Genomic DNA, 22651 nt, shown 5'->3' with positions numbered 1-22651 from the left:
TCATCCACCTTTCCAATCCAACCTGACACTCAGCAGTCAGCAGCTCAGATACTGATAATGAACAGCTAATTGGGGACAGATGTTCGCAGGTAAAAGGACAGCTGGAAAATGGGAAACCTTCAAAAATGAGATAACAAGAGTCCAGAGACAGTATATTCCTGTTAGGGTGAAAGGAAAGGCTGGTAGGTGACGGGAATGCTGGATGACTACAGAAATTGAGGTTTTGGTTGAGAAAAAGAAGGAAGCATATGTCAGGTACAGACAAGAGCGCTTAAGCGAATCCTTAGAAGAGTATAAAGTCACTGGGAGTACACTTAAGAGGGAAATCAGGAGGGCAAAAAAGGGACATGAGATAGCTTTGGCAAATAGGGTTAAGGAGAATCCAAAGTATAAATACAGTAAGGACAAAAGGGTAACCAGGGAGAGAATAGGGCCCCTCAAAGATCAGCAAGGCAGTGTACTGTGGAGAAGGACATGGAAGATATAGAATGTGAGGAAATAGACGGTGAATCTTGAAAAAAGGAGGAGTTGCTGGATGTCTTGAAACACATAAAAGTGGATAAATCCCCGGGACCTGTTCAGACTTACCCTCGAACTCCGTGAGAAGCTAGGGAAGTGATTGCTGGGCCCCTTGCTGAGATATTTGTATCATAAATAGTCACAGACGAGGTGCTAGAAGATTGGAAGTTGGCTAACGTGGTGCCATATTTAGGAAAGGTGGTAAGGAAAAGCCAGGGAACTATAGGCAAGTGAAAGTAGAGTCACAGGTGGACAGGATAGTGAAGGCAGCATTTGGTATGCTTTCCTTTATTGGTCAGAGCATTGAATATAGGAGTTGGGAGGTCATATTGCAACTGTACAGGACATTGGTTAGGCCACTTTTGGATATTGCATACAATTCTGGTCTCCTTCCGATAGCATGGATGTTGTGGAACTTGACAGGGTTCAGAAAAGATTTACAAGGATGTTGCCAGGGTTGGAGGATTTGAGCTATAGGGAGAGGCTGAATAGGCTGGGGCTGTTTTCCCTGGAGCATTGGAGGCTGAGGGATGACCTTATATAGGTTAATAAAATCGTGAGGGGCATGGATAGGTTAAATAGACAAGGTCTTTTCCCTGGGATGGGAGAGTCCAGAAGTAGAGAGCATAGGTTTAGGGTGAGAGGCGAAAGATATAAATAGGACCTAAGGGGCATCGTTTTCATGCAGAGGGTAGTGCATGTATGGAATGAGCTGCCAGAGGAAGTGGTGGGGGCTAGTACAATTACAGCATTTAAGAGGCATCTGGATGGATATATGAATATGAAGGGTTTGGAAGGATATAGGCCAAGTGCAGGCAAATGGGACTACATTAGATTAGGATATGTGGTTGGCATGGACAAGTTAGACCGATGGGTCTGTTTCCATGCTGTACATCTCTATGACTATGACTCAATGGTTAATTATTGAGCTACAATCATATCAGGAGTAAATAATGACTCTTGTATCAAACCACCAGATGGTGAAGTCACTAACCGGTTTTGCTGCAGACAATGCAGGTGAGGATCTCAACACGGAAGAGCACTAATGCATGCCACTGAATTGCTGGGTGTATTGGCTGGTCTGCCATACAGCTTCCTGTCATCGCCAAGGAGCATGGAAGAGTCTGGCTTTAACTTGGTGGTGGACATTGTGCAGTGTAGTGTTTGTAATGACATCAGCCAGGTGGATCTCAAAGAATATGAATAGTCTGATTGGGGAAAGCCCAGTTAACCTGATCCAATCAAGGAGCCTTGGCTGACAGATATGGAGTGTCTCCCCCACAACCACAGATTGCAGTGGTTCACGGACTCCCAGCCCAACTGCTTGTTCTATGGTACTGTGGAGTCTGTGGACCATGTATATATTGGATGTGGGCATTTGCACTTCTTTTTTTGATTTTCTTAAAAACCCTCTCCTCTGTTTTTGGTTGCACTTCAGCTCCACACTCCTGATCTTTGGGCACCTGGTGTGGAGGGTGGAGGGTAGGTCAGAGGACCTCCTTGTGGGTCTGCTCCTGGGTCTTGCCAAACAGGCCATAAATAGGTCCAGGCAGCGGGCCATGGAGGGGGTTGTTAGGGCTGATTGCCTACCCCTGTTTCGTGGTTACATTCAAGCCTGGGTGTTTCTGGAGAAGGAGCACACAGTGTCCACCAACACCTTTGAGCTGTTCAGGGAGTGGTCAGCACCATGGGGAGTGGCGTGTTTTATTTCCCCCTCCAACTTTATTTTGATTTAATCCCTGCACTCCCCTTCACTTTTTGATCATGCAGCATTGCCCTTTGTCAAGAAGCATTGCCCTTGTCATTGGCAGCTCTGGTGTTTCTTCCTGGTGGTGGGATATAAATAAAGGTTTATGCACTTGTTGTTCTTCACCGTAAAAAAACAAAAGAAAAGGAGTGTCAGACTTCGCTCTGAGGGAGCTGGATGAGTATCAAGGATTTTCCAAGTGTAAATAAAGGGAGACTTGGTGACAGGATATTGGCCTCTGGAGTTATTTTAGCAGTAACAAGAGAAAAGCATGCTCCTGATGAAATTCGCTCCTAACAGCCTTCTTGGAGCATTTCTGGCATTGTGCAATTATTTGGGAAGCTTGACTCATTTGATCCTGCTGTTGAAGACTGGGTCCAGTATGTGGAAAGTTATTTTTTCCTGGCAAATGACATTGGAACAGATGAAAAACAACAGATTATTCTCCTTACAGCTTGTGGACCCGCAACCTTTTTGGTTATTAGGAGCCTGACTTTCCCTGAGGCACCAGATGCTAAAACCTTTCAAATATTGATGGATTTAGTTAAAGAATATTAGGACCCAAGCCTCCTTTAATTCTGTATTACTCGATAATACAAAAACCAGGGGATACATATTGGAATTTTTGACTAGGTTAAGACAATTGGCAGAGGCATATGACTTGGTCTAACCCTTAATGAGATGTTGAGAGACCGTTTTGTGTCTTGGATTAATGATGTGACCATACAAAAGTGCTAACTAGCTGAAGCCCAACTGGACTTCAAACAGGCACTACAAGTGACTTTGTCACTAGAAAATGCAGCAAGTGGAGCTTATAAGTTTAAGGGTATTCCGATGTAAGTGCATAGCCTCACTCAGGAAATATCCTGAATGAAGGGATACTAGGTCAGCCCAAGCAAAACCCCAAACCAAAGCCAAGCCTCAGCCAAACAGTTAAAATTTTCTTCAGGCAGTATCTGGGAGACTGCACACGCTGGAAAGTTGACCTATATCTGGCTTGGAACAATTAGATTGCTTACCAACATCCAAATCAGAACCAATCAAAATAAATGTCTGGTTAAATGGTCATCCGGTTCTAATGGAGATTGATGCTGGTGTGGCCGTTTCAGTGATTGCAGAACTAGTAACAGATTTTGTTCTGGACTCCAACCCTTATGTTTGTGCAAGACCTCGGCTAGACTGAGGACCACCCTGACCTTAAATTTACCTGGACTATCTCTGACACCTCGCTCCCCTTCCTGGACCTCTCCATCTCCATTAGTGACGACCGACTTGACACTGACATTTTTTACAAACCCACCGACTCCCACAGCTACCTGGATTACACCTCTTCCCACCCTATCTCTTGCAAAAATGCCATCCCGTATTCCCAATTTCTCCGCCTCCGCCGTATCTGCTCCCAGGAGAACCAGTTCCACCATAGGACACACCAGATGGCCTCCTTCTTTAGAGACCGCAATTTCCCTTCCCACGTGGTTAAAGATGCCCTCCAACGCATCTCGTCCACATTCCACACCTCCGCCCTCAGACCCCACCCCTCCAACCGTAACAAGGACAGAACGCCCCTGGTTCTCACCTTCCACCCTACAAACCTTCGCATCAACCAAATCATCCACCGACATTTCCGCCACCTCCAAAAAGACCCCACCACCAGGGATATATTTCCCTCCCCACCCCTTTCCGCCTTCCGCAAAGACTGTTCCCTCCGTGACTACCTGGTCAGGTCCACACCCCCCTACGACCCACCCTCCCATTCTGGCACTTTCCCCTGCCACCGCAGGAACTGTAAAACCTGTGCCCACACCTCCTCCCTCACCTCTATCCAAGGCCCTAAAGGAGCCTTCCACATCCATCAAAGTTTTACCTGCACATCCACCAATATCATTTATTGTATCCGTTGCTCCCGATGTGGTCTCCTCTACACTGGGGAGACTGGGCGCCTCCTAGCAGAACGCTTTAGGAAACATCTCCGAGACACCCGCACCAATCAACCAAACCGCCCCGTGGCCCAACATTTCAACTCCCCCTCCCACTCTGCCGAGGACATGGAGGTCCTGGGCCTCCTTCACCGCCGCTCCCTCACCACCAGACGCCTGGAGGAAGAACGCCTCATCTTCCGCCTCGGAACACTTCAACCCCAGGGCATCAATGTGGACTTCAACAGCTTCCTCATTTCCCCTTCCCCCACCTCATCCTAGTTTCAAACTTCCAGCTCAGTTACTGTCTCCTTGACTTGTCCGACCTGCCTATCTTCTTTTCCACCTATCCACTCCACCCTCTCCTCCTTAACCTATCAACTTCATCTCCTCCCCCACTCACCCATTGTACTCTATGCTACTCTCTCCCCACCCCCACCCTCCTCTAGCTTATCTCTCCACGCTTCAGGCTCACTGCCTTCATTCCTGATGAAGGGCTTTTGCCCGAAACGTCGATTTCGCTGCTCGTTGGATGCTGCCTGAACTGCTGTGCTCTTCCAGCACCACTAATCCAGTACTGCAAATCAAGCCTCACTGTTCCACAAGTTATTACAAGTCTGAAATACGATCAATTTAATCACTAGGGTAGTTTATTTGCCTGATTGTGCCCATCTAATGTAAAAGAAATAGGATCATCAGAACAGATGAGATGGACAGAGAACTGGGAGAATGCCCCCCACCCCCCCATTTACCTGGCTCTGCATTCAAAGCATCATACACTGTCATTTTTGCCATCTCCAACAGGATGCCACCAACCTCCACCAGTGCAAAAACATTCACTTCAGTGGGTAATCTACGTAACAAAGCTTGGAGTCACATTGTGGTGAGCACAGCACTGATATGGGCCTGTAAACTGAGAACGAAGAGACAGGTGAGGTTTCGGACACTCAGAAAACTACTGGAGTACAGCACAGGATAAGAGCCCCCGAACTCAGCAATTACTGAGCTGATGGATATGTATGGGCAAGGAGGTGAACATCTGGCAGCAGTGATAGAAATCATGCACAGACTACAGTGAAGGGCCAAGGAGCCGGCTCAGGTTTTGTCTTATTGTGGCTTTGGGCTGCCTCCGTGGAATAGTGATGGCCACCATGCAGAGATCGGTCTAGCAGAACAATCAGTATTTGGTGGATATGTGCAAGGACCTTCACAGTATTGCTAGAGCTATGCATGCATTCATTGACTGGCTAGACAACAGCGGGCTGAGGGATCTTGACCTCCCTCCAGGTAACCACCTCCTTGAAGGGTAAGAAAATGCCATAGTGCTCCAGCAGGTAAAAGGAGCAAAAGACAGGCATTTAGGGACTGTCATTTTAGGACAATCCAGAGGTGGTCTGCTACACTATCTCACCTCGGCCAGGAACCCAAACTCTTCTATTAGATCAGGCCAAGAAGGCTATAACTGCACCTAAGCAACAGACCTCTAGGCTCCAGTGTATGCCCACCAAAGTCATCTGAGGCAAACCCACAAAACAGTCAGCAGACCTCTTCAAACTCAGGTGTGGCTGCGAAGGTGGCACCAAGGCAAAGGCATTTTTGATGCATAAATGTCAAACTTCTGTACAAGCTAAAACTTGGCACAAATATAGCACATCGTTCAATAGTCCTGTGGTCTCTTTCAATTGTATATGGCTTCTGGTTATGTTTTTCTTGTAGACTACCTTGATGGGCAGTGATTTCCATACACAGTCAAGCATGGATTGTATGGAGCAGTGTAAATAGCACTGAACCTATTTGCCACCCTCTGAGAAGAACACAACGTCTAGAAAGCAGGAACTTAAGCTGGATAGGTTTCAGGAGTCAATCAACAAAGTATAGTCCCTCTACTTCTCTAAAAGATCAATGCCCCTTGCAAATTGAAATTTGATTCAGATAAGCACAGCCTGCACGTAATCCTGCAAAGCTCCATTATGATGCTGTGGACAGGATGCAGAGCAGGAATTTATTGGTGCAAGGGGGATGAATTAACTTACAATGAAAACACAGTCGAGAGTGTAATGCTGGAAGAGCACAGTAGGTCAGGCAGCATCTGAGGAGCAAGAGAATCAACGTTTCCGGGTGGATGGGCTCTTGCCTGAAACATCGATTCTCTTGCTCCTCAGATGCTGCCTGACCTGCTCTGCTTTTCAGCACCACACTCTCGACTCTGATTTCCAGCATCTGCAGTCCTCACTTTCTCCTTATAATGAAAACAGTGTACTTTAATCTTTTTAAAGATAGAAAGCAAGCATTCCATTGAAGGGTGGAATGCTTCTGTGACATAATTGGCTCATAATTGTATTAACATCTGTTGACAGTCACAAGGTCATTCCCAGAAAAGGACTAGGCTTCACACCTCTATACCTCTACCTTAACGAATTTCCAGCTCACCATGATGTTGAACTGTTTGTCCCAGTCCTTTCATCTCCGTTTTCACTTTATTGGGCAGGGGCCTTCCAACCCACAACCCCCACCCTCATTCCAGTGATCCCTTTCACCCACCTCAAGTATTTACCCTCCACTTGGAACCCTTCTCCTGATCTCTTACCTGCCCTCAATCTCTTCATTGCAAACTACTGACATGACCTCAGCTGTCTCAATTTCTCTGCTTCTCTCACCCACTCTAACCTGTCTCCTTCTGAAATTGCTACACTATTCTCTCTCAGGCCCAACCTTAACTTTCTTAACAAACCCGCCAAAAGACATGGTGCTGGTGTAATCTGGTGCACTGATCTTTACTTTGCAGAGACTTAAAGGCAACTCTCGGATACTTCCTCACATCCAAACATCAAGCCATTGTTGCCAGGACTGTCACCAACCTCTTTACCTCCCGAGATCTTCCTCCCACTTCCTCCAACTTTGTAGTCGCTCAATCCCAGTCAGTTCGCTTCTCCCTCCTTCCTAAAATCTACAAGCCAGACTGCTCCCGTAGGCCCATCGTAACAGTCTGTTCCTGCCCCACCAAGCACATTTCCTCTCTCCGCTTGTCCAAATCCTGCACACCTAGTTCCGCAATTCGTCTCATTCTCTCCACCATATTGACAATTTCCAGTTAGAGTCATAGAGTTATAGAGATATATAGCACAGAAACAGACCCTTCAGTCTACCTCATCCATGCGGACAAGATATCCTACATAAATCTAAACTCATTTGCCAGCATTTGGCTCATATCCTTCTAAACCCATTCAGGTACCATTTAAATGTTGTAATTGTACCAACCTCCACCACATCCTCTGGTGGCTAATTCCATACACACACCATCTTCTGCATGAATATTTCCCTGGCCCTAACTGCCTCCTGTTCACCACAGATGTCCAATCCCTTTACACTCCATCCCCTACTAGGACAGTCTGTGAACTCTTGGCTTCTTCTTCGACAAGAGGCCTGGACACTCTCCATCTTTTGCCAATCTCTTCTGCCTGGCTGAACTTGTTTTCTCACTGAACAATTTCTCCTTTAACTCATCTCACTTCTGCCAATTTAAAGGAGTGGCTTTGGGCACCCACATGGGTCCCAGTTATACCTGTCTCTTTATGGGGTATGTGGAACAATCCTTGTTCTAGTTCTATTCTAGTCCCCTCCCACAGCTCTTCTTTTGCTCCATCTACGACTGCTTCAGTAATGCTTCATGCTCTCACCAGGACCCTGAAAAGTTTGTTCATTTTGCCTCAAATTTCCACTCCTCTATAACTTGTGCATTATCCATTTTCGACACTCCCCTTCCTTTGCTTGATTTCCCTGTCTCCGTTTCAGGGAATAAACTGTCTATTGCCATCCACTATAAAACCACTGACTCCCACAGATACCTTCACTACAGCTCCTCACACCCCACGTCCTGCAAGGACTCCATCCCATGCTCCCAGTTCCTTCACCTTTGTCACATCTGTTCCGATGATGACACCTTCCAAAACAGTGCTGTTGACATGGCTTGCTTCTTCTATGACCATGGTTTCCCACTCAATGTGGTTGACACGGCCTTCAACCACATCCGATCTATCACCTGTGCTTCTGACTTGCTCCTTCCCATCACTCACGACAGTGTGATCAGGTCCTCCTTGCCCTCACTTTTCATCCCACCAGCCTCCACATTCAAAGGGCCATTCTCAGCCATTTCAGACAATTCCAACAGAATGCCACCACTAAACACACCTTCTTCTCACTCCCCCTTCTGCATTTCGCAGGGATCATCCTCTCCAGGATGAGGTGAGTATGGGTAGAAGCTCTTCGGAGGGATAGTGTGGACTTGATAGGCTGAACAGCTTGCTTCCACCCTACAAGGATTGTACAAATAGCTGAATAAAACATCAGCTAGAATTAAACACAGCCTCCAACCTGATTGCTTGTTTGTAAACCTATATAAAGATTTTGTGGGTGGCATGGTGGCTAGAACTGCTGCCTCACAGTGCTAGAGACGCAGGTTCAATTCCCGCCTCAGGCAACTGTCTATGTGGAGTTTGCACATTCTCCCCGCGTGCTCTGGTTTCCTCCCACAGTCCAAAAATGTGTAGGATAGGTGAATTGGCCATGCTAAATTGCCCGTAATGTTTGGTGAAGGGGTTAATGTAGGGGAATGAGTCTGGGTGGGTTGCTCTTTGGAGGGTCGGTGTGGTCTTGTTGGGCTGAAGGGCCTGTTTCCATACTGTAAGTAATCTAAGCCCCAATCCATTCCATAACCACCAGCACCACCCCTTTTCCCATGACACCTTTCCACAAAAATGAAGAAGGTGCAACACCTGCCCTTTTACCTCCTCCCTGCTCACAACCCAAGGGCCTAAACAGTCTTTCCAGTTGAAGCAGGATTTAACCTGTACCTCCTTCAATCTTGTGTATTGTATTCACTGCACCAAATGTGGCCTACTCTACATTGGAGAAACCAAACACAGACTAGATGACCGCTTTGCAGAACATCTCCAAGCACGACTGTGACCGTCCCACAACCAGCCATCTCCCCTCTTTAATATTTCACTCCTCTTTAATATTTCACCCCATCAAAGAGTAAGGTTGTATGGGGAACAGCAAATAGTGCTCCTCCCAACCAGTTTAGACAATGGAAGCACATCTTCAAAAGATTTTTTTTTGTATAATAATGGCCTAGTGTATGCATGAACAGCACTATAGTGATGCAATTCTGAGAGTTTTCTACTGTGGCAATTAGTCATGTCATCTGTGGTATGCCCTGTCACCCAATAGCCAGTTCTAAAGATAATGAACATTTGAGGAACTTGAGAGTTGTGCAGAATGTAAATGCTGTAACATTTCCTGGATATCGGGTACACATCTCCAGGAATTGCTGCTTCTGGTCATAAGTGAGCTGAACAATAAATAAAATTCTGGATTAGTGCTGCTGGAAGAGCAAAAGCAGTTCAGGCAGCATCCAAGGAGCAGTGAAATCGACGTTTCGGGCAAAAGCCCTTCATCAGGAATAAAGGCAGTGAGCCTGAAGCATGGAGAGATAAGCTATGGAGGGTGGGGGTGGGGAGAAAGTAGCATAGAGTACAATGGATGAGTGGGGGAGGGGATGAAGGTGATAGGACAGGGAGGAGAGGGTGGCGTGGATAGGTGGAAAAGGAGATAGGCAGGTAGGACAAGTCCAGACAAGTCATGGGGACAGTGCTGAGCTGGAAGTTTGGAACGAGGGTGAGGAGGGGAAAGGGAAATGAGGAAACTGTTGGAAGTTCACATTGATGCCCTGGGGTTGAAGTGTTCTGAGGCAGAAGATGTGGCGTTCTTTCTCCAGGCGTCTTGTGGTGAGGGAGTGGCGGTGAAGGAGATCCAGGACCTCCATGTCCTCGGCAGAGTGGGAGGGGGAGTTGAAATGTTGGGCCATGGGGCGGTGTGGTTGATTGGTGCAGGTGTCCCGGAGATGTTCCCTAAAGCGCTCTGCTAGGAGGCGCCCAGTCTCCCCAATGTAGAGGAGATCGAATCGGGAGCAACGGATACAATAAATTATATTGGTGGATGTGCAAGTAAAACTTTGATGGATGTGGAAGGCTCCTTTAGGGCCTTGGATAAAGGTGAGGGAGGTGTGGGCGCAGGTTTTACAGTTCCTGTGGTGGCAAGGGGAAAGTGCCAGGATGGGAGGGTGGGTTGTAGGGGGGAGTGGACCTGACCAGGTAGTGACGAAGGGAACGGTCTTTGCGGAAGGCGGAAAAGGGTGGGGAGGGAAATATATCCCCCTGGTGGTGGGGTCAGCGGATGATTTGGTTTATGCGAAGGTTGGTAGGGTGGAAGGTGAGCACCAGGGGCATTCTGTCCTTGTTATGGTTGGAGGGGTGGGGTCTGAGGGCAGATGTACGGGATGTGGACAAGATGCGTTGGAGGGCATCTTTAACCACGTGGGAAGGGAAATTGCGGTCTCTAAAGGAGGCGGCCATCTGGTGTGTTCTGTGGTGGAACTGGTCCTCCTGGGAGCAGATACGGCGGAGGCGGAGGAATTGGGAATACGGGATGGCATTTTTGCAAGAGGTAGGGTGGGAAGAGGTGTAATCCAGGCAGCTGTGGGAGTCGGTGGGTTTGTAAAAAATGTCAGTGTCAAGTCGGTCGTTATTAATGTAGATGGAAAGGTCCAGGAAGGGGAGGGAGGTGTCAGAGATGGTCCAGGTAAATTTAAGGTCAGGGTGGAATGTGTTGGTGAAGTTGATGAATTGCTCAACCTCCTCGCTGGAGCACGAGGTGGCGCCAATGCAGTCATCAATGTAGCGGAGGAAGAGGTGGGGAGTGGTGCCGGTGTAATTACGGAAGATCAACTGCTCTACATAGCCAACAAAGATACAGGCATAGCTGGGGCCCATACATGTGCCCATAGCTGCCCCTTTGGTCTGGAGGAAGTGGGAGGATTCAAAGGAGAAATTGTTAAGGGTGAGGACCAGTTCGGCCAAACGAATGAGAGTGTCGGTGGAAGGGTACTGTTGGGGACGTTTGGAGAGGAAAAAACAGAGGGCTTGGAGGCCCTGGTCATGGCGGATGGAGGTGTAGAGGGATTGGATATCCATGGTGAAGATGAGGCGTTGGGGGCCGGGGAAACGGAAGTCTTGGAGGAGGTGGAGGGTGTGGGTGGTGTCTCGAATGTATGTGGGGAGTTCCTGGACTAGGGAGGATAGGACAGTGTCGAGGTAGGTAGAGATGAGTTCAGTGGGGCAGGAGCATGCTGAGTCAATGGGTCAGCCAGGGTGGTCAGGCTTGTGGATCTTGGGAAGGAGGTAGAACCGGGCAGTGTGGGGTTCCAGGACTATGAGGTTGGAAGCTGTGGGTGGGAGATCTCCTGAGGTGATGAGGTTCTGTATGGTCTGGGAGATGATGGTTTGGTGATGGGGGTGGGGTCATGGTCGAGGAGGCAGTAGGAAGTCCCTCCCTGTTCAGGAATCTGGCTGGATGATGCCACAGAGCTCTGGGCACCACAGACAGGCAGGACACAGCCCCTAGAAGCTGAAGGAACTGAGTGGTAGATGCCAATCCCACAGCTCGGGCAACTTGGCTTTCTGGGTCCACATGAACTGGATAAGCAGTATTGCTTTCTTATAAAGGGTATTGATGAAACTGCTGGGTTAAGTTAGTCAAACATTTGGCATGGGATTAGTGATCTGTGAAGAATTATCAGTCAGATTTTTTTCCATTTAATCTCGACATAGACAAGCTATCCTTTGGATATCATCGGGTTGCTCATGTCTCGTGAAAGCATGCTCTATGGCTAATCCTACATGGTGAAGAGCATCCTCTATGATTCATGGCTGGTTTTTTAACTTTCTCATTCTGCCACGTACTATATGATCCACGTTTCATGTGCCTACCCAGAGTTTACCAGGTTTTGGCAGGATTAATAGGTGCAAATTTTTGGAACTGCTATTACTTTAGCCTTGTCAAATTTGCCTTTTTTAAGAAAATATTTCTACCTTCACCGGTACTATATAAAAACATCACATAAATTTTGATCATTTTCAAGAATACTCACTAATATTTATTTCAAAATAACTTTTTCTATATTAGAGACAATTTACAGGTGACAGTTTTGACATGATCCCATATTTAGTGGATGGAGATGTTTATACTGGGGCTCAATATTCACGTACAGTGTTATGCCATGCAGTCCTCTCAGCTCTGCGCGATTTAGTTTGGTAGCCTCTAACCTCAATTGTTCCAGAGTTTTTGAGGAACTGACGTTCATCTTCTTTTCTCCTGTGTAATCAGGATCCTCTGGATAAAGGTCATCCCCAGGGTACAAAATTGCATAACCATCAGAAGCAAGGAAACGGACTGGAAGCCATCGCTCACAGCCTTCCAATGCCCGCTGCTGGCTAAACTGCTGCAGATCTTGGAAATGGGGTATTTGGCAGAGTCTGCTCAGTTCATACCATTGTGGGGGAGGGATGTAGAATTTCTCTGAATTGTGGCCTTTAATAAAATCAGGTGGGGACATCCAATTGTAGAAAACAGTTTCATAACCATCTTGCAATGTGAAAGGAATCTCTTGCAAACAACAGATGAAGAATGCAGTATCAAAACGTTTTCTCTCCAAGTAAGTGGGAGTTAACCAATTACTCCACTCCTTCAATGCCCAAATATTTGGTATACAGTCCAGCTCTTTGCAAAGCTTTATAAAATTTGCTGCATTTTTCTGCACAAGCAGCCTCCAATTTGCAAGTTCCTTTTGGTCGTACTGTGTGAGCTTTATGGCTCCTTGGCTGCTCGAACATGTTTCAGGGGCATTTGGCTTCATAAGTAGAATCCCTGATTCTTCAAAGGTTTCTCTAACAGCGCAAATACGGAAAGCCACCTCTCCAGGAATTTCAGATCCTAGCTTTCTCCTGTCCGTTGCAAACATTGGAGCTCTTTTGGAGGTTTGCTTGACTGTACCAAGTTTAAAGTTAGGTGGCTTGCAAAAGGACTGAAATATCTGAATCCACTCACTGGAAAAATCAGATGGATTGACCGTACCTCCAGGGAATACCTGAGCATGAGGCAAGAAACTGCATTTTGCACTCCGCTGTAACGTAAGTACAGCATAATCAAAGACAGGCTTCTCCACCAACGAATGAATTACATTTCTCTCTTGTTTAAGTACCGAACTTGGAGGCCCACTAGCCTGTGTGCTGGTTATTTGGGAATCTTTATTCCCAAAGCAATTTCGTACACCTGAAGCCAAGATGACAGTAGCTGCTTCCTTCCAATACTTCAAGTCTCGATTCATCTTTGCTGCAAAAAAAAGGACAATTTATTACCTTAATAGTTGTTGCTGGAACTGGAGAACTCTTACAGTTCATCAGCGACACCACTGTCCTCTTGCTCAAATTAGTAAACCTTTTACCCTCTGCTTGAACTAGCAATCTAGTGCTTAAGACCTTGCAAATACACCAAATTTGGAAACATGCAGAGTAGACATTGTAAGTGGGAACCCATTAGCCCTACTAAAGTGTTTTCATTCAACATTTTAATCTTCAGCAACATCAGCTCCAACACGAAGACAGCAGCCAAATCAAATCAGCCTCCTTATCCCTGTATTTACAATGTAGTAAAATGAAAACCTTCAATGACCATCAAAATTGACACCAATTGTTCTTAACCAGACGTTTTGAACAACCAGAACCAGACTTCATGAGTAACTAATATCAGACACTAAGTACACAGGCTAAACAAAAGATTAAACAATCTTTCCAGTTGAAAGTTAAGCAACAAGATAATCTAATCATTATCTATGATTGAAACCCAATCTTCTTTGATTCTAGCCCCAGTCACACAAAGATAGACAAAGAGACACAGTTAAGGGATAAATCAAAAGAAAAATTAAATAATATGTAACTGGACAGTTCGGATAAGCAGACTGTATGATCCATAACATAACAGGTACATGGAATTGTATCTTACTTAGTTTACAAAGTCACCCGTGCATACAAATAGTTTCCCATGGTCTCCAAGGAATATTTACTTAATATTTACATCTGGGATTCTATTCTCTGAACTTTCAGTATATTGAGAGGATAACTAGGGAGCAAGCAAACTCTCTCCCATAGCTTTGGCTAACACAATCCTCTGAAACACACAATTCAAGACCAATTCAAGCTTTGGTTTCCCTTTGTTAGATTGGTTAGCTCTCTCTGCAGTTAACGTTCAATATCTGTTTGGGCATAATGCATCTTTGGAACGAAATGTCTAGACTATTCTTTGAACAAGTAACAACCTGCAATTAACTTTTAGGTTTGGGTTTATAAACTAATATAAGTTTGTTTATTTGTTTTTAAAATACAATGCTGATGCTTACAGTGCAAAGGTCACCTTCAGCTGTCAACTCATAGTTCCAAATCAAAAACAATTTTAAAAAATGAAAAATCATCAAGAGTTCCAATATGTCGCCTATGTACAATCCCAACCTAGAGATGACATGTTTACGTGCCATGAATGTTTTGTCACTTTTGTCGCTCATGTGTTAACTCCGATTAGTGAAACCAGGCAATGCAGCAGTTAAAACAAGAGTAGTAAAATAGTTTTACAATCCTGCTTCATTTTCTCCATGACCATATCTTGTCCCATTTTTTGATGCAGTATTAGTCAGTAGTCTGAGTAACTGAGTTTTCCTGTGAGGATTAATCTATAAGAAAGTAGAAACCTAGTCAGGTAAGTTTATAAATAATTAATATTGGTTTAGTTGTGGGCCGAGGAGGGCAGCACTTACAGGTCTTATTGCCATAGCTTTTTAAATCTGTCAGCTTTTGTTATGCTACCTGATCTGGTGTGTATATCTCTAAGCTGTCAAAAACTGACAATTGTTGCTCACAAGTTGTGAAACTATTAGTTAAAGTGTAGAGAATTTTAATCTTAGAAAACTGAGCTCTTTTTTTTAAATTAAAGACACAGAAAAAATATGCAAATTGTCTCAGGATGGAGCCTTGGTCTTCCTTGCCCTAGACTTGATTTGGTTACCCATCCCTGCCTATCAAGAACCTCTTCAGAGGTTCTCAGTTGCACTACTACCACTTTCCAGTTCCTCTCTGTGAGCAATTTGAGCTAAAATTTCATACATTAGATTAGATTAGATTTACAGTGTGGAAACCGACCCGCCGAAGCGCAGCCCACCCATTCCCCTACATTTACCACTTAACTAACACTATGGGCAATTTAGCATGGCCAATTCACCTGACCCTGCACATCTTTGGACTGTGGGAGGAAACCGGAGCACCCGGAGGAAACCCACGCAGACACGGGAAGAACGTGCAAACTCCACACAGTCAGTCGCCTGAGGCGGGAACTGAACCCGGGTCTCTGACGCTGTGAGGCAGCAGTGCTAACCACTGTGCCACCGTGCTGCCCATGAAACTTTCTGATGATATGTCATCAGTATACATATCAACCCTGTTTCTCTCTTCCTAAATGTTATTTCCAGTATTTTCTTTACATGATGGGATGGAGCTTTGGCAGAACATCTGCAAATAAATCTTGCCTGATAAGATACCAGGAATCTGGGTTCAATGCCTGCTTCAAAATTCATGCAAAAACAGGAGCTGGAGCAGACAAATATGACCCATCAAGTCTGTGCTGCCATTCAGTATGATCATTGATGACTTTGGACTTGTTCTCAACTTTCTCAAACTATCTCTAACTCCAATGCTTCCCTGAGAGAAAACAATCTGTCTGTTCCAGCCTTAAATCTAATAAAAAAAATGAATCCACAATCCTCTGGAGTAGAGAATTGTGAGTGAAGTATTTTCGCATCATCGCTATCTTAAATAATCAACACTTTCTTATCCTTAGGCTGTGTCCCTGTGTTTTAGATTCCTCAAGCAGCAGAATCAATCCCTCAGCTGAAAAAAACAACCATTAATCACAGGTGATGAGATTGGTAAGGGTATACAATAGTGTGGTGCAGGTTGTAGCATTAGAGGAGTTAATGAGATAGGGGAGATTAAGTCAATTGAATAAGACAATTTTTAATTTTAGATGTTGAGGCATCAGAAGCCAATGTAGGTTAGCAAAGCTACATGCACAGGATTTCTATTGGGACTGGATGTAGACAGCAGAGTCTGCCACGAACTGAGGACATTGAATTAGTGGCAGTATAATTAAATTTATGACAAGTTTGTTATAACAACAAATTGTTCAGTAACACACAGTAGCTAATGCTGATGAAATTTAAATTCAATCAATCTTATCTGGACTTAAAAAGCTAGTCCCTATAGTGGTCACCATGAAATTATTGAAAGAAATCCCATCTAGTTCACTGCTTCTCTATAGAGAAGGAAATCTGTTGACCTACCTTGTCTGGCCTACTTGTGACTCCAGTCAACTGCTTTCTGGAATAGCCAAGCACTCAGTTCAAGGGCAATTAGGAAAGGGCAACAAATGCTGGATTTGCCAGATCCTATGAAAGAATAAATGAAAACAAATACCCGAAGTTATCTCACATGAGCATTATAAAGCAAAATGAGACACCAAGTCAGTAGGTCAGATCACTCAAAGCTTGATCAAAGAGGTAGCTAACTGAAAAGTTAAGTGGAGCTTCATGGAAGGAAGAGATTTCCAGACCTCCCAGGAAACTAAAGGTACAGCCAGAAATGATGGAGCTAAGGGGGTGTTCAAGTGGTCAGAATTAGATATCTCAAAATAAAATTACAAAAACAGGGAGGCAAGAAGCTATGAAAAAATTTGAAAACAAGGATGAGAACTTTAAACTTAAGATTTACTTCACCTGGAGCCATTATACATGAGCAGCACAGCTCTGTGGGTGAATGGGATTTGGGAGGAGTTAGGACACAAGCAGCAAATGTTTGGATTATCTCTAATTCAAAGTGGGGAGAATACGGAGGACAGGAATGTGGGAAAAGAGCCAAGGCCAAAGGTAACAAAGACTCAAGTGCAGGTTTCTGGAGCAGATAAATTGATGCAGGGTCAGAGTTCATAGACTAATTGAATTGTTACAGGATGCCATTAGGCTGGCTGGATTTGCGCCAGTTCTCTGGAAGAATAATGCACCTATTGGAACTCGCCTGATCTGTTTCCTTTAGTCCTGCAAATTTTCCCTTTTCAGATAATGATCCTAATTCCTTTGGAAGGCCACAATTGAATTGGTCCTCATCACAATCTCAGGTGCATTCCAGATCAGAATGATTCACTGTAAAGATATTCATCACATTGTTGTTCCTTTTTTTTTGCCAATCGCTGTTTTTCCATCCGTCCAATGGGAACAATTTCTCCCTATCTACTTGTCCAAACCACTTTTCACCTCAAACATCTCCATTCAATCTCCTCTCAATTTTCTCTTCTCCAAGAATAATCGCAGCTTCTCCAATCTAGCTACATAATTGAAGTTAGAACAATTCCATGATATTTTTCTGCAAACTAATGCCTTCACTTTCTTTCAAAAGTGTGAGATCCAGACTGGACAGAATACTCCAGCTGAGGCCAAACTGCCCCATCCTCTTCAATCATTTCTGCGCACAAACTATATAAAGGGAAATGGCATGTGAGAGAATCGGCAGAAAGTCAGAGGAGGCAATGAATTGGGAGAGGTGAGCTGAAGCAGCTAGCACAAGGTGAATTAGTTAGTAATTCTGTGAGATCTTAAATTATGAAGAATCAGGGCAAGATTTTCACCACAATAAACAGCAGAGATGGCCTGCAATTGTAAGTCCCACCACCAAACACTGCACTTCCCATTTTTGCAGGATCCAACTTGGGTCAAATCTGATTTGACATACGGCAAATTTTAAGGAGACACTGGCTACTTAAATCATCGGCTATCTCTACTGAAATGGAGTTTTGATATTCCAGTAGCATGGAACTTAGAATGTGCGCAACTGTTAAAGAGTTGCTCTGAAGTTTGTGGATTTGTTTGAATAACCAGAATGCACCTTTGGATATGGTAGCAAATACCTTTAGGGTCAAGGAATAGCAGGTACTTTCGAGAGGGGTCAGATATCTTTTGGGTACTGCACAGATCAGGTACTGGAGTGGAGCAGGTCCCCTTTTGGGACTGTTAAAATTGTAGATGAAGATGCCTAAGCGTGCATAATCCCAAAGGAACTGTCAAGTTATTTAACTCCTGAGCTTTACAGTTAATGAAAAGTCTATAGTTTTTTTTAAAAATTGGTGTACTTTCCCTTTATCTGTCGACATAGCCCAACAGTTACAAATATAGGATTAGTGCTTCATGACTAATTTCACAGTTGGATGTTCATTAAGTGAATAGTCTGATTGACAGCTCAAGTGGTTGTAAAATACAAATGTTTGTTTCTTTAAGTAATTTAGTAAGAGTGAAACATTTATTTTCATGAAAGATTTATTGAAGGAATTTCAATGTATTGAGTATTTTTTTACTCAACAAGAGTTTTGCTTTCAAACAATGATGTCATCAACAGACAATTTTATTTTATGTCAGCACGGTTCCTAATGTTTGGCCACAGAGAGCAGTACAAATGGGTTGGCATGTTAGCACTAAGCTGTGATAAGGAAAATAAAGTGCTATGGGGATGAATGGATAGATTGGTTGGCATCTATGATATGGAAGAATGTGGGAATGGTAAAGGTGCATATGTTAGCAAGGGGTGGGTACAGGGGCATAAGCTGGCAGTAATGTTGTGGGGGTTAAGTACAGAGCATTCAGTGACCTGAAGGATTTGTTGGGCTATGAGGGAGGGTACAGGAACACAAGGTGACATTGAGGGAATAAGTTGGCATAGGGAGGGGTAGAAGGATAAAATGAGATGCACGGGGTTATGGTTTACCATGAGGAGGAAGAGGCAATGTATATGGGATGGACAGAGAACAATAGGCATTGAAACCTCATTTTGGTGTTGTTTTATTAATTTATTTTATTAAATCAACCACACAGTATACTATGTGGAAGCATCTGCAATGGCAATAGCTTCTCTCTTGTTCCAGGATCATGTGGCTAGCCTCCTGGGAAACTGCACACCAGAACTGAAATCAAATCTCTTGGGAAAGTTTTCCTTGGTTCGGTTTGCACAGCCTAACTATCGTCTCGTCTTCATCAATTTTCAATTCATCAAGTCTCCCAATTATTTCCTGTTTCACCATAACTTAAGACACATCTTTTTGGATAAAAATATATGCAAAGTACTCACTAAGTACATCAGCTAAGCTCTCTATATTGATGCATAAATCCTCTTAGTTCATAATCAGCCCTACTCCCATTTTTACCACCCTTTTGCAATTTATATGTCTACAGAAGACTTTGGATTCTGAGTTATGTTAGCTGTCAATCTCTTCATACACTCTCTTTGCTGCTCTTGTTTTTAAAATTCCCTCTGAACCATATATATATATCAAACTTGAATCTCAATATATTGTCCAACTACCATCTAGTATATTAGAGCCCCTTTTTGTTTCATCTTACTATCTCTTTCATCATTTACTGAGCTTTAAGTTTGTTTATTCTTCCTTCTCCCCTTTTGGGAATATACCTTTACTATATCTGAATGGTCTTTTTTTTAAAAGTAGAGTTATTATTTTGACTGTAAATCTTATCTAGGCCAATCCATCCTCTCCCATATTGACCTTCCCCATTTATTCTTACTCTGGATTGCTCCTTGTCCTGTTCTGCAGCCTCATGATACAATGATCACTGTCTCCTAAATGATCTCCTTGTGACACTTTATCTAAATGGTGTACCTCATTTCCAAGGAACAGTCAAGGATTGCTTACTTTATTCTTAGGTTGCAAACATACAGATGTAGAAAATTCTCCTGATCAGGCACTATAATCTCTTGTTCATTCCCATCCTTACATTATTACTATCCAGTCTACTTTAGGATAATTAAAATCCCCATATTTTAATGACTGACTAAATCTTGCACTTCTCTGTAATATTCTTGCAAATCTGTTCATCTACATCTTTTCCACAGTTGGCAGCTTATAGAATACATAGAAAAATATCAGGGTATATCTATTTCTTAACTCTTTCCAAATAAATTTGTCTTGGGGCTCTCAGGCATATCCTCTCTCTCCAGCATTCTAACAGTTTTCTTATTATCACTACTTCCCCCTCTCTTTCTTTCCTTCCTCGTTTTTTTTTCTAAATCCTCTGCATCCAAGAATATTTATTAATCAGCCCCACACCTAAGAGTTAAGCCTCTGTTTTCTCCATAACATCACAGACTCAGGCTTGAAGGACCAAAGGGCCTGTTCCTGGGCTGTAAATTTTCTTTGTTCTTTATCACACTTCCACATGGATATCTAAGCTAAACTTGCCTACCTTCTCGGAATGGACCACAGAACCATGATCACTCTTCCAATGGCCAAATAAACATTTCAGCTTCCAACAACAATTTGATGTAAAAATACTAAATCTAAAATGGCTTGGATGAGCCTCAGAGTTTTCAGGGAGAGGGAGTGGGGGTCAGTTGCCTGGGAACGGATTTTGTGGCAGGGGGCCAAAAACAAGAGCTTTAGTTATCTCAATTTTTAATTAGAGGAAATTTCTAGACACACAGTACAGGTATTTGTTGTCAAACAAGTATTTAACTGGAAGGGTTTCAGTAGTGAGGTAGGGGGCACTTCAAGAATTTGATATAGCAAATATTGACGGGTGCAGCATATGACAAAAATACTGGAATAGGTTTAAAAAAAACACATTAATTATGCTTGGCATGACGAAACCAGTTTATTTAGACCATATTTCATAAAGAATCACAGAGTTAGTCTACTACATGTAATTAGGAGGGCAAATGGAATTTTGTCCTTCATTGCTAAAGGGATTGAGTTTAAAAGCAGGGAGATTATGTTGCAGATGTACAAGATGCTGGTGAGGCCACATTTGGAGTACTGTGTGCAGTTTGGGATCTCCTTACTTGAGAAAGGATGTACTAGCACTAGAGGAGGTTCACTATGTTGATTATGTTGAGGGGGTTGGCTTATAAGGAGACGCTGAGTCGACTGGAGTTATAGTCATTGGAATTCAGAAGAATGAAGGATGATCTTATAGAAACATATAATATTATGAAGGGAATAGATAAGATAAAAATAGAATGTTTTCACTGACAGGTGAAACTCACACAAGAGGGCATAGCCTCAAGACTAAAGGGAGCAGATTTAGGACTAAATTGAGAAGGAACTTCTTCACCCAGAATGGTGTAAATCTATGGAATTCCCTGCTCAGTGAAGAAGTTGACGTTTTTAAAGCTAAGAGATTTTTTTTGAATAAAGGAATTAAGAGATATGGTGAGAGCCGGGTAAATGGTGCTAAGTCCACAAAAAGATCAACCATGACCTTATTAAATGGCGAAGCAGGCTCGAGGGACCAGGTGGCCTACCCCTGCTCCTTGTTCTTATGCTCCTATCTGCTAAAAGCATCAACTCACACCCACAACTATCACGTCTCACCTGCCCGCGCCTCGCCTTTTTCACAGTCTGCGCTTGCGCCAACCCACCCGCGCGCACCAATCCCACCATCTGCGCTTGCACCGACCCGCATGCGCGCTCTAAAATCATCATCTGCGCTTGCGCCGACTGGCGCGTGTTGACTTTTTCAACGTTTAGTCCGTGTTCTCGCGCTCAAGGATGAAGTACTTCGGACGATTGCAGGTTCAGTCACCCTCAGGGAGGGTGAAAATGGTTTGTGATGTGTGTGTGTGTGGGGGACGCCACATATATTTGATGTTTCACTTTGTTTAGTTGTTTGTCTATCAATCACTTTAAAAGTGAGTTTTTGACTACGTCTCTAAACCTAAGCCTCAATCTTAATCATTGTTCTGGGTCAGTCCCTTCTGTAGGATGACTTGCTTCTAATCTATGGGATCTGAGATAACCCACAATTCCAGTTGTCCCTCCCTACAGACCCAAAATATCCGAATATCCTAAATCTTAATTACTATCAATGGCATAACCGTATCCAAAAATAGAACTTAATTTACGATGTTCACAATGTCAGTATCAATTTCTGTGCATTAAAATGAAATACTTTCTGAACTGCTGTAATGTAGAAGACGCAGTAGCCAGTTGTGCACTGTAATCTCCCAGAGAAAATTCAGGCAGCATTTGCAGTAAAACAGCTTGGGCTTTCAGCTGTGGGAAATTAGAAGCATACTAGGTATGAAACAAAAAAAAAGTGGGATATGGTAAAAGTACAATAGGGAATCCCTGTAATAGAATGGATGACAGGGCACATTAAACGACAAAAGAGATGGTGGGGCAGAGTGAATACTCTTGAGTGATAATGGGTCAATCATAGAAACAGAAGCAGTGACTAGAGGAGATAGGATGGCAGAAAGATGAACAAACTGTCGTCCAAAAGTGGAAAGAAGATTAAAAACAAAATATCCAAATGAAATGAATTAAAAAGGCCAAAGATTTTTGTCTAGAATTATTAAACTTGAAGTTGAGTCCAACATACTAAAGCGCTATTTAAAAATTTGATGCTGTTCTTCACACTTGCATTAATTCACTTCACTGTTGCACGTTAGAGTAAGAACAAGGTGGAAAATTAAAA

At 43.7% G+C, this 22651-nt stretch overlaps 1 protein-coding gene across 1 annotated transcript; it reads right to left on the bottom strand.

Annotated features, from left to right (window-relative positions):
* Positions 1-12211: 12211 nt before the first annotated feature.
* LOC140463236 (acyl-coenzyme A diphosphatase NUDT19-like) lies at positions 12212-21566 on the bottom strand. The gene is made up of 3 exons (XM_072557019.1): positions 21547-21566; positions 16463-16567; positions 12212-13410 (listed from the first exon to the last, which is right to left on the bottom strand). The coding sequence occupies exon 3, from the start codon at positions 13403-13405 to the stop codon at positions 12212-12214; it is 1194 nt and encodes a 397-aa protein (XP_072413120.1). The 5' UTR covers positions 13406-13410; positions 16463-16567; positions 21547-21566.
* Positions 21567-22651: the final 1085 nt, after the last annotated feature.

The sequence above is a fragment of the Chiloscyllium punctatum genome, chromosome 37 (genome assembly GCF_047496795.1).
Source record: "Chiloscyllium punctatum isolate Juve2018m chromosome 37, sChiPun1.3, whole genome shotgun sequence".
Lineage (NCBI taxonomy): Eukaryota > Metazoa > Chordata > Chondrichthyes > Orectolobiformes > Hemiscylliidae > Chiloscyllium > Chiloscyllium punctatum.
Note: the sequence above shows the minus strand (reverse complement) of the source record. Positions and strands in the feature narration are given on the sequence as shown.

Bases quoted from the DNA above. Each gene is read 5' to 3' on its own strand.
- LOC140463236 (XM_072557019.1), bottom strand. From the start codon at position 13,405: ATGAATCGAGACTTGAAGTATTGGAAGGAAGCAGCTACTGTCATCTTG.